Below are 13,151 nucleotides of genomic sequence, written 5' to 3' on the forward strand. Positions count from 1 at the left end.
ATGTTTTGTCATTTTAAACGTACCTAGTTTTGTCTTCCTGTGTTTATTTCCATAGATTTATTTAGATGAAAACAGATTTCATTCTTACATCTTTATTAGCTCTAATTAAATGCATTTTGATGATATATTTTAATGTATATAATATGTTACTGTACTATATAAACACATTTGGATGTGATTTGATTATACAAAATTGTATAATTGCTCTTAAAACTATCCTTTTAAGTCTCGGTCATATATCAGTGAACTAAAGAAAAGAAAATAGCGACTACACATCTCTTTGTAGACAATAAAGACTGATGTAAATGGAAGCTATAGCAGGACAGGAGAGACCTGAGGCTCATATAGGTATTCATGTGCATGTATGCATGTGTGTGCATGTACTGAGCTCCTGAGTTCTTGTCAGCCCTATAAACATCCCAAAAACCCCTAAAAAGTCTCTGAAGCCTCCCAGTGAGCCGTGGCTTTCTCGTGAGTTTTCCACATTAACGATAAAGAATGATAATCCCTTGAAGTAGATGGCAGGAAGAGTATTTAGTTTATTGGGACTATAGGAAGAATATGGCATAGGCTATCTATCTGTGTGTGTGTGTGTGTGTGTGTGTGTGTGTGTGTTTGAAGAGTGTGTGGGCAAAGACAGACAGGCACTGGAATTTGGAATCTGCAGCAGCATATTTTTATTAGTTGGGCAGCACCGTTGTCCTGTCCTAGCATGCTTTGTGTGTGTGTGTGTGTGTGTGTGTGTGTGTGTGTGTGTGTGTGTGTGTGGAGAGAGAGAGAGCAGAAAATCACATGTGGCACAAGCTTTCATTGTTCATGTTGGGTGTTTTGTATCAGGTCCTATAGAGAGAAACTTTGCTGGCAGGCTTACATTCAAACAATAAAATGTATTGCACATGTGCTCGTGCGTATGTGCCTTACAGTGTTATAATGTGTAAGTACCGGTGCGTGCGTGCAGATAGACACCACACAGTCCCTTAAATCACTCACTTAAATAATGATGCTATTAGTGACACGCGCGGTAATTATGTTCCTGTGCAGCCCCCACGAGCCTCAGCCAGGAGTCTCCGGGGAGGGAGGGGTCACCCCGGAGGAGAGAGGGGGGTGAGGAGGAGGAGGAGGAGGAGGGAAGAGAAAGTGAGGAAAGTTCTCTGCGGGTGAAGGAGGAAAGACCTTTTGATAGATTTGTTTTGTCCGCTGGTCTTCCTTCTTCATCCGTCCACCCAGGAGGAAGCAGTGAGAGCAGGAGCGTGTACGGGCTGCTCAATGTCATTGATCACCAATTAAATCAGCCTTTACGCACGCGCGCTCTTAATTGCCAGCTGTTGGAGCGCGAGCTGAGACGGACGCACGGGCAGTTTCCTAGAGCTCTCGAGTGCAGGGCCGAGGCTCGTGTGACTGCAGGTGTCCAGAGGGAGCCACGAGGGAGCAATTTGCCGCCGTTATCGATAGCTTCAAATGCAATATGATGGATCGATGGAGCTCAGTGCGCGAGACGTGGCTGCTGTTGCTGCTCGTCACGGTGTTTTACACCTCAAGGGCAGGTAGGCTGAAATATACAGGACTTTTTATTTGTTCGTCTTCCTTCACATAATTGTAATTGTAAATTAATTAGTCAGTGCTTCCTCTGTTCTTCCCTCTCTCTCTCTCTCTCTCTCCCCTCCTCTGACTGTCACATCACTGCCACCACCTGCCCCTCAGGCCCTCCTGAGCCAAGTTTAAAAGTCATCCTTAATTCATCTTCTAACATCATCTTAATCCTGTCCAGTAAACACACTCACTGTTTGTGCATCTAGAGTTTTTTTGGTTTGGTGATGTGAACTTGATTCGTCAGAGATGACTCAGTTTCTAAAAACACCTCCACCTCCATCTGAAAAACGGCTCCTAGTCATTTTCCACTTAACTTCCAGAAAAATAGGCTCGGGTCTCCACTTTGACAGGTGTCTTTGTCATGTCAGGTCGTGCAGGTTTAAAGCTTATTGAACTGAACTTGTTCTGGGCTCCTTGAGCCCACTGCACATTTGCTAGACAGTTGAAAGGTCTATATGTCTAGACTTGTTCTTCCATACCTGCTGCATCAGTCTGTTATCTCGTACAGCAGCATACAGGATATTTAAGCTGTACAGCTGGGTAATGGGGAACAGACTGAGGCAAATTAAAGTGAGCTGTGCTGAACTTTACTGGGAACGCTTGGATACGTATAGCAGCCCCTGGAGCTGCACTGGAAACACGCGAGGAGGGTGGTTTAGGGCCTGGGGTCACTGATGTCTATCAGGTCAAGTGCAAGTGGCATCAACGTGTTTTATGGAGGTCTATGATGTTTTATCCTCCAATTTCAGAAAATGAGACCATAAAAACTACAGTAAGTACTCCCTTATGAGGTAACAAACCTCGGAGGAACCATGATGAAACACTAAGAACCTGACATTTTGTCGGTTGTACCTGCTTTAACCTGTTTAACTTGGACCTTCAAGGGTAATTCCACCAATTTTACACATTAAAGTCTGCCCACAGGTCTTGTGGAGCACTACTGCACATGTGAAAAAAGTAGTATAACACCTTGTGTGACTCCAGAGGAAGCTGCAGGTAATCTGAGAAATTAGCTAACTCAGTGGTTAAATTGCATTGTGGGTAATGTAGGCACCAGGTTTTGAAAAGCAGTCCACTGGTCCAGCATTGCACTCCAATAACACTGTTGGACTCATTATGGACAGTTTGAAAACGAATGATAAAAATCGATACGGTAGAACCAGAGATATTGCACTGTGCTTCCTGTTGCCTACATTACCCACAATGCAACTTAGCCACGGAGTGACATCATTTAAGGCAATTTATCAGATTATACCACTTTATTGACATACGCAGTTGTACTCCCCAAGACCTGCAAACACACTTTAATGTGTAAAATTGGTGGAGTTACCCTTTAAGCAACAAGGCAGATCAGATGAGCAAAGTTTTTCAAGTTGAGCCTTTATTTTTCGCCAAACATCACACGTATTGCTGAACTTTAAAGTTCATACTTGACCTTGAAAACAGTGGTTGACAAAACAGTCTCACCTCATGGCTCATTTCGAAGATGTTCTCAAGCTTTTTTGATCTTCAACAGAAGATTAAGTTGCCAGTTGTCCTGGAATTGTAGATGCTTTAATTTGCATTTTTTCTGAGCACTTTAAGGATTTCTCGTCCATGTCAAGTCAAACAGAAGCTGAGAGTTAGAAGGGATTATCAGTTCCAATGGAGCCAGCAATCGGTTAACTGAGCTTGGCACAAAGACTCGAAATGGGCAAACAGCCTGGTTCTGTCCAACTGTAACAAAATCAGCCTACCAACACCTCTAAACATCACAAAATCACATTGTACGTCTTGTTTGTTTAAAGTTGTGGTGTCTCGGTCAAATGCAGTAACTTCCTGGAATCACGTTGTCACCATGAGGTTGCTAGGCAACTCTCAGCGTCACTAAGAGTATTTCCCAAAATGTCAAACTTTTCCTTTAAAAGTTGATTCTTGACCTTGGAAACAACACTGATAACATCAGCTGATAAAGATAATGTGATATGATTGAAAGTTAATAAATGGCGCTTGAGGTGAGGTTGTTTAATCAGTCACATACGATTTCCTCATCAGCTTTACAAGCCCACCACATCAACAGTTCTCAAGTCATTTCAAGCACTCAGAAAAACCAAGAAAAACTCTTTAAAAACTCAAGGCTGAGCCACACATCCCTCATATCCTTCACCTTCATTAAATCTGTTGTTTTCTTCATTTAATGGCTGTTTTATTTGCAAGTCAGCATCCACCAGCTTTATGCAGGACAGCCTCAGTAATTCACAGTGAAAGAGTCAGCGTGCAGGTGACTTGGCAGAGACTCCACCATGTTGCCTCCACCTGCTCTGTCTGAGAAGATGCTGAGAAAGCCAAAAAGTATTTATGTTATGTCCCAATAGCTTTTAAATCATTATTAACTACCTGGCTTTGTGTTGAGGATTAAAAGAAAACTTGCCTGCCAGGTGCGTTTTATAGGTTATTTGATCATGTTTCAGGGATATATTAAGAAACAAAGACTTAGAAGAATGAACACAAAGTCAAAACAGACGTTTTTAGACTGTTTCAGTATTATTATCCACATTTATCATGTTATAACACTCAGACATTCTGACTCAAACCTCACTGTCTGTGAAGGTCATTACTGAAGTGACTAATGTGAACTCTGGACCTTTAGGGTCATCTGGGAAAATAGGGTCAGGCTGTGAACCCTGTTGCACCTGGCGGTCAGTGACGGCGTCCTTGTAAATCAGATTTTATTTGTAAATAACCCTCCTTGTAGAGAGAAACACACAGACAGAAAAACAAACGTATGCACACACTCCCACATGCATACACACAGTAAAACATTTGCTTCTGTTTTGTTCTCACGGTCCTCTTCAGCTGCAAACTGTTTCATAACACACATTATGAAACTGTCTACAGTTACATACGTTACTAATTTTTGGCCTGCTGTCAAATAGGGTCACACACCTGGCTGTCAGCAAGTTGGGTTTGAATTATGATCATAGTTACCTGAGCAATGTGGCCAAGTTACGGTCAAGCATGTCATAGTCTCGCCTAAGGTGTTTCAGTGTCTTACCTGGCTCACTGTCAGCACGTAACGTATGTGTTCAGGTAGCTGTAAGCCTGACCCTCGCTATTTATTGCTTTTGAGATATTCAAGGTATTCAATACTCAAGTCTCAAGTCTGAAAATCACCTGGTTACCAAGGTAATGAAGCTGAATCCACATTTCTTTAGTTGAAAGCCTTCCTGCTATATTCTGAGCTGTGTTAATGCAGGAAAATAATTAAAAATAGAATCAGCATGCAGTTTCATGAGAAATTTAGCCTCCAATGTGTGTTGCTTATATTTTTTTTTGTCGGGCCTCTACAGCAAAGCTTTCCATTTTAACCTTAGCAGAACATTAAAGGTAAAAAAAAAATCTGTTGCCACCTCACCCCACCCCTCACCCCTTTCAATAACATAAAACCAGGTGTCTTTGATCAGACAGATGATGGGAAACACCTGCTGTGACATCACAGATTGGGATATGGCCAGAAGCACAACAGTAGTAGTTTTCTACCACATGTGACTCAGTGTGGAAATCATCCATATTTAGCAACGCTAGCAGCTTCAGGTCCTCTTAAAGATTTGAGAGTTGTAATAACTTATTCGCTGTATTTTATTTTTTTATGCCAATGAGTAAATGTTACCGTGCTAACATGCTAAGCTAAGATAGTGAATATATTACAGTAGCTTGTTAACATAGCTAAATCAAGATGCTGAAGTCTTGTTTCAACATTTTTGGCCTTTTTATCCCCAATTTGGACTTTTGCTTTCATCCTTTGTCACTCAGATTATGTTCAGACTTCCAGTCTAGACAGCAAAAAAACCACATGAAATACGATTTTTGCAAACCCACATTTGGAGGTGGTTTGAGATGCGATTCAAATCAGATTTCTACAAATGCGTCTCGGTCCAGATGCTCTGGCCACTCATGTAGGATTTCAAAGCGTCTTTTGTCCAGACTCAAGTCCAAGTCCAGACTCGTGGAAGTGCTTCACTTCAGTAAGGGCTGAGCAGAATCAATGCTGCTGCTAGGAGAGCGGTGTGGAAGACCAAAGAGAAAACAACCGTCCGTTCATGATGAAATAACTTGTCTCTTTCATGAGTTGACAGTGTGATTGTTTGGAGAGTGAGATGAACGCTAGTATTCAAAATACTAACAAAAAGCTTCACCACAAGGCCATGATGTGTGCAGAGGTTCACAAGTTTTGGGGTTCCTAATAACTGTTTTCCCACATGTTTAAAAGAAAGTTTAAACTTAGACCAGTGGACTAGTCTAAAAGTAACGAAACACTCAGAAGCTTAAACATTTTATCAAAAGTATCACGTCTCTAACATCTGAGATGCAACTGTTATAACAGGTATGTGTTTTTTATATAACAACGTACAACAAGGATGACACGACGTTTCAGTGCACTTTATATTAATATGTAATATAAATGTGCACATTAATAATAATAACATTAACAATTAATACTAATACGTTCAACCAACTTGTATATGTGGTGCTGACTAATGAGGGAAGCAACGTTTAATCAGCTAGTCGACTAATCATGTTTCCATACAGGTGCTCTGACCAACCAGTAGGAGTTGCTTGGGCAAATAACATGAACATGATTCCTCAGCAGCTTCCGGCTTACAGACACTATCAGATATATCTGGTGTCTAGCTCAGCTTTTAATTCTTTTGCTGATGTTAAAAACTCTGAAGAACTTAGTCAGAGAAACTTGAGTTGCTTGAAACGGACAACCAAGATGGAGGCACCACTAGCAGGTATATAACCCACGTTTTGGTGGAGGTGGTGGTCAAGGTCTTTACCCCTACTTACTTAAAGATTAATGTTTGTGAATTACGGTGTTTATTGTGCTTTTGTTTTCGGAGCTGTTGGTCCTCATATAGTTTTACAACTAGCTATATTCACCAGAGCTACAGCCAAGCTGCCAAGCTGCAGCCTGTTTCTATTAAATCGCTTCCAAGATATGTTGGATACTTAAATAACTTCAAGGACACAATGAGGGCAGAATCTGAGATGGAGATTCTGTCAAGAGACTTGACAAACAAAGACATGAAAACTTAAGAAGTCCAAAATTGGATATAACTCAATAATTGAATGAATTGTTCTCTCTACATAATTAATTCATGTATCATTGTGTCCGTTCAGGCACCCCTGTGTGTCCAGGAGCATCCTGAGAGACAGAGAGACTGTATCTGTGTGTGTCCTTGTATGATTACCAAAGAACAAAATGCAGGTGAAAGAAAACAACAGCCATCTGCTGTTTGTGTCTGATCTATTGTCAGATTGTACTGGAGCAGAGGGGGGATAAGACATCCCTCTCAACTAAACAAAACAACATGTGTGGAGTTGCCTGCACTAATGATAGTTTTGGAAAAGTTTTTGCAATGGTTCTTGTAATAGAAAACTTGAGCCGAGTTGTTAAAATTAGGTTTTCTGGTCCATTAGACCAGTTCCTGAAGGCGCATCTCAGAACAGACATTCGGAACAGAATTGTCAAACTGATGCAATGAAGACAAAAGATTGGGGCTGTAAAAGTATGCAGACATGACTGTAATTGGATGTTTGCCATGGTTGTGTTATGATTCAGTGACTACAATGTTTTAGTTCAGTGTTTCATGTGTTTTGATGGAAAAAGCAGTATAACCCATGAACACAAACAACTTCCTGACTTAGCTCTTTAAAGCAATGAAACCACCTTGTTGATATCTATTGATTTTTATGAGAAATAAGTTGTTGAGTACAATTTTTACAACAGTTACACTTCTGTAACATGAAAATACCCACATTCGTAGGTCTTCATTAGCCATTTTTTGAAGGGTAAAATGGCCCTCTATTAGTCAGTGTGTTTGACAGAATTACCCCTATAATCTCTTGATGTATTGACATGACATTTTGGCACAGGCATTAATGGTCCAGAGAGTATGAAGCCTAATGACTTTTGTCACCTGATTTTTTATCTCGTGGCACCATGAGGTTGATATTTGTATCTTTAAATGAAATGAATTAACTACTCAACTAATGAACAGATTGCCATGAAATTTGGTAGAGACACGCTTTGCACAGGAAAAAAAGGAAATAACTTCGGTGATACCTTAACTTGAACTGTCTTCAGGTCTACTGGTGCACAGTTGCCACCAGTAGCCTAAAACCTAAAATTTATCATACACTTTGCATTCTAGCAGAGCTGGTCTGTGTGCCATAAATGTGTCTTATGTCTGAAATAAGGTCATTCTTTGTTCTCTGAAATCAAAGTCCCTGAATGATGCAACACCCAACAATAACAGAGCACAGAGCCACAAAAAGCAACGTGTAGCTGTCGGAGAAGCCCTGTGACTGACAAATATTGATGTAGTCTTTGATCTGTGCTTGAGAGGAACAATGATTTTGTTGGAATGAATATGTGAAACCCTTCGTTGTTCAGTCGGATCAAGAGGAGAGAAGATTTTGAATGAGATGTCATAATGATGTTTCTTTTTGACAAAAGTGCCACAGATTCTTAGGTCTGTCTGTCTGCTCACGTATTATTCCCTTGCTCCATCACTGATGTTAAGGTCTCACCTAAGTAGATGCATGTGTGTGTGTGTGTGTGTGTGTGTGTGTGTGTGTGTGTGTGTGTGTGTGTGTGTGTGTGTGTGTGTGTGTGTGTGTGTGTGTGTGTGTGTGTGTGTACGGTATGCACAGACTAGAGTATGTGTGTATCAGACAGCAGGAGAGCCTATCCAGTGTGTGTCTTTGATCAGAGCCAGCTGAACTGGGAGGAAAGAAAACATATGGTCACTTCCATCCTATTCTACCCTCTGCACTCGTTCTCCCTCTCGTCTCTTCTCCTCTCTGGTTTTCATCTCCCTCTTTTTATCTTTCTCTTGTTTGTGTCTCTGAGGAGAGCCGTGTCAGAGACGTTTGAGAAAAACAGCTAAAGGAGAAAGAGGTAAAAGAGGTACAGGACCGTAATAACGTGCTCCTGGGGCAAATCCTCTGTGGGGGATTTGAACCCTGGTGTGTGTGTGTGTGTGTGTGTGTGTGTGTGTGTGTGTGTCAGTCTATCTGTCTGTGTTTTGGTGCAGTTTAGGAGGCTCGACTAAACATTAGTTCTTGTTTCTGCAAAAGGCATGTTATTACATTCTTTGCCGTTACTGAGTTAATGACAGACTAATCACAAACATACATACAACCACACTTGTGCACAAAAACATTACCCAGTCTTCATACACACACACACACACACACACACACACACACGTACACATACACACAAACACAGACACACATCTGGTTTCCAGAAAATCCAATATGGTGTCCTTTAAGTTGTCTGTTTGTGTGTGTATGTATCAGTGTGTTGTTCGTACCTGTGCGTCTGTTGCGCTGCCCCACTCACTGGTGTGTCCTGTATATAGCAGAAATGGATCTTGGCTGACAGACAGTGACCTCCACTTACACCTCACCACCTCGAAATAAGTTTGGCTAACAGGTCTGGACTGGCCATCTGGAGCACCGGGAAAATTCCTGGTGGCCTGGTCAGCTGATTGGCCCGGAGTGTCAGGCATTCTTTTAAAATATAGCAAAGAAGTAGCCTAGCTTTTAGCACAAACACAACCTCATGTTTACATCGCTATGTTTCATCCTCTGATTGGTTCAGCTGTAAGGAAAATACAGCCTGGTCTAACAAAATAGTTTCAGGGGTTTTTAGGGGTTACTATACAAATATTACACATTAAAGTGTGTTTACAGGTGTTGGGGAGACTAATGCATGTGTGAAAAAGTAGTATAAAGCCTTTTCTGCATCGAGAGAGAGACTCAGGATTGAATCATACCCAGAAAGAGTAGGGGGCAGCATATCACTTGAGCACACAGCTAACTGCTGGGAAGTATATAGCTGCCATTAGCTCAGTTAGCTGTGCAGCTAGCTGAAGTGTCCGTGTTTACATCACTGGCACAGGAGCTTTGGACCAAGACGAGCCAGGGCAAGTTGGTTAGCATGCCAACTTCAGATATTTTTGCAACACAGAACATTGCAATTGTTTTCTCATTCTGTTTATAATTTTAGTTATTTTTAAAAATATTGTAAACTGAAATTCTTTCAACATTTGTGGAAAAAGGAGATGCATATGTATGGAAATGATACTGATAATGGTGCCTCTTTTCTGTCTGGTGGAGGTATCTTCAGTTACTCAGAGCTACCAGAGCAAGTCCAGTCAGAGCTCTGAGGAAGTGCCAGGTGCATTGGATGTTATTTGGAGCAGCTTGTGTATCTAGCAATAAAACTAAAAGATATGTCGGTAGCATAACCAGTAAACACGGTTTAAGTATATGCGGTCTGTTGTTTTTGGCCGTGGCTAACAATAAAATTATTATTCTATTGTCAGCCTTGTTGGCTAACCTGGCAGTTTGTTTAAAACCTGTCTGAATGCTGTCTGTCTGTCTGTCTATCTATCTATCTATCTATCTATCTATCTATCTATCTATCTATCTTATCTATCTTATCTATCTGTCTATTTTAATGTTGTAGTTAAATAGTTCCTTCTTGTTGTGGATTTTTCTCTTCAAACTACAGTCGCTCTGCTTTATGTTGAGGCTTACATTTGACAAGTTCTGCATGTGTGTGCATGTTGATCATGGTGCCCCTCTCACCAAAGTTTAGAGCCTCAGGTTAACAGCAGCAACTGATGGAGACCAGAACACACTGGTGTGTTTACAGCACGTTCTATGTACCCTGTGTGTGTATGTGTGTGTGTGTGAGAGAGAGAGAGAGAGAGAGATGATCTGTTTCCCTGTGTGTATCTTGTGGATGTTGTTTTGTGCTTGTACATACTAAGGCATCAACAGTTTAGGGAAACATTGCCTGTTGTGTTAAAGGGCAGATAGAGTAAGAGCAAAGTTTCCATGTCTCGTCTTGTCCTCTGCTGCGTTCAGATGTCAGTGCTGCCGATCATTTGTTGGTATGTATAACTTAAACCCCTCTTCTTGTACGCACTGCTTATGAGTGTCAGGAGAGGTGTCGCCTTCAATCTAATCATCACTCTAACATGTGTTATCACCAGGAGCTACCTTGTAGCCTAAGAAAAGCATGTTAACAGCTAGTCATGCTAACATTTGACTAGAAAAGTAAAACCCCTGTACACTCTAATGCAATTATGCTTCAGGATAGGTCACAGAGTACAATAATCTGTTAAAATATTTACACTCCATTTGATGTGCATACTTCTGATATGAATTTCTTATATTGAGAATAAAGCAGACAGGAGCATTGTAATAAGTAATAGTTTGACATTTTAGGAAAATACCTGAGAAACAGAGCCCAGACACACCAAACCAACATCAAAGAACTAACAGCGATGAAGGTTGACTGTCGCTGCAAACCGACAAGACTACAGCTGACAGTCAACTGTTTAAGAGGAAATACATGTCCATACCACCAGTTAGCAGTAGTCTGTAGGGACTGTGAATATAAAAAACGTTGTTATGATGAAGCAATGTTTTTTGACACCACTCTTCTAATTAAGAAAATGGCTGATAAAAAGTTGCAAATGGCACTAGTGAAGAAGCGGAGGCAAAAAATCAGGAGAAATCGTGCTAAATTGTTGAAATCATTTATACTGCAGTGACAGGCCGAAGGGGCTTTACCTTTTTCTTCTTTCGTTTCTCTTCTTGTGCAATGATTTTCTTAGCTAAAGAGCCAATCAGAGTGACTTTTCTCACTGCCGGGCTCCAATTCTACACGCTCAGTTGGACAAAAAACGGCTGACAGCTGCAGACAAGTAGCAACAGTGCAGGACACACTGCAATCACTAGGACTGCTGATGCTGACGGCCCAGACACTGTGGAGGCCCTAAGATGGGAAGATTGATACCGCTCACATGTCTGTACAATAAATATGAAACTGCAGTTTATTAGCTTAGCTTGGCATATGCACTGGAGGCAGGGGGGAAACAGCTTGTCTCAACCACAAAAGGCATCCTCAAACTGTGCCACAGAATTGAATCAACACACCAAACATCTCTTTGTTGTAACTGTCGTATAGCATTACACTGCACAGGTGTTTCTATTTTTGTGGTCACTCAGACTATGTTTTGAATTGTGCATGAGATCATCAACACTGAAGCTGCAGTGACCAATCGACGCAGAATCACTGTAAACAGTGACGGTAATTATCTGTATCACTTAATTACATGATGCCCTGCACATGAAAATTACGAGCGGACAGAGTGCCAGCAGGCAGGCTGGCAGACAGGCAGATGGACAAACAGACGGACAAACCGAAAAAAAGGGCGACAAATACATCTGGCACTCAGACTTAGACATTATGCCAACCTCTTGTGAGCATGCACATGCACGTGTGTGTATGTGTGTGTTGAAAGGTGTACGGCAGATGGAGGGTTTACGTAAGCCCCTGAAATACGTGTGAAAAGAAGCCATTCCAGTAGAGGCATGCCCTCCTCTCCTCTCCTCTCCCCTACCATCTATTATTTCCTCTTCTCTCCTGTTTCACGTTCAGTATGTTGCATATTTCTCTCCCCCTCTCGTCTTTTAGATCCCATCTTTTTCTGCTTAGTCCGTCTCACAGATCTCTGTGACCATTGTGTCCACAGCGTTCAAAGGAATGTGTGCATATGCAAAGTATTATTGCTTAACCTACAACTCTGGCTGCATCTTCTCTTTTGCTTTATGTGTGTGTGTGTGTGTGTGTGCGCGCGCGCTCTCGGGCTGAATCATTGTCAGAACACATGTATTTTTTATTGCCCTCTGGTGTCGGTCTTTGTTGTGTGTTGCAGACTCTTGTTACAGTGCCAAGATCGCAATTGTTTTATTACCACACCAAGCTTCTGCAACAAGTATGTGTCCTAGAAAGAGAGAGAGAGACAAAACAAGAGAGAGAGTAAATGGTCTGACTGATAAAGAATTTCATGAGTTTGTTTATAAGGTTTCTTAATGATAGGGCCGGCATCACCCACATGTCCCAGAGGTAACATAAGGACTTCGGTAACATCACACAAAAACAAACAGTGTATATTTGGAGAAAATAGTCAGTGTGGGTATTTATACCATTGCAAAAGGAAATCCTTGTTTTTTTCCTTTCATCGGCTTGTTAATTACTTTGTCTGTTGTTAGGTGCTGCGTAGGAAATGCATAGTGGTTAGTTAGTTTAGTTTATTAGAGCTTTTTTGATGAGAAAGACTGTTTGCTGGGCTGGAAAAGAGCTTGATAAGAGCTTTTTGAACTAAAAGAGGCTTAAAAACTCCAAGGAGGGTTTGATTCCTCCTTAATGTACATTAAATTGATTGGTACAGCTTTTAAAACAAGTATAACAGTACCAATCAAATGTAGTTTTTGTCAAACACTGTTCTGATTTAGTGAGCGAAGTATGTTAAACTAAAGGTAACCATAGCAGCAGTACGTCTGCTTCAAGTTAGCAATAAACTCTCTGTAGAAAAGCATTGTTTCATGTGGTAAGTGACCATCATATGAGATAATGTCAATCAGGTTTTAATCAAGTCTTTTTTGCCCTCATGACTCCACCATCCCACCACTGCTGCTGTGATTTTGAG

General features: G+C 41.2%; 1 protein-coding gene across 1 annotated transcript in view; it reads left to right on the forward strand.

Moving 5' to 3' along the window:
- Positions 1 to 1,376: 1,376 nt before the first annotated feature.
- The window catches only part of LOC141013227 (uncharacterized), a 38,295-nt gene continuing 26,520 nt past the window's right edge, over positions 1,377 to 13,151 (forward strand). The window contains exon 1 of the mRNA XM_073487262.1: positions 1,377 to 1,544. Coding sequence (XP_073343363.1) covers positions 1,466 to 1,544 — 79 coding nt within the window. The 5' untranslated portion in view covers positions 1,377 to 1,465. The remainder of the gene's footprint in view (positions 1,545 to 13,151) is intronic.

This window comes from Pagrus major, chromosome 1 (genome assembly GCF_040436345.1).
Source record: "Pagrus major chromosome 1, Pma_NU_1.0".
NCBI lineage: Eukaryota > Metazoa > Chordata > Actinopteri > Spariformes > Sparidae > Pagrus > Pagrus major.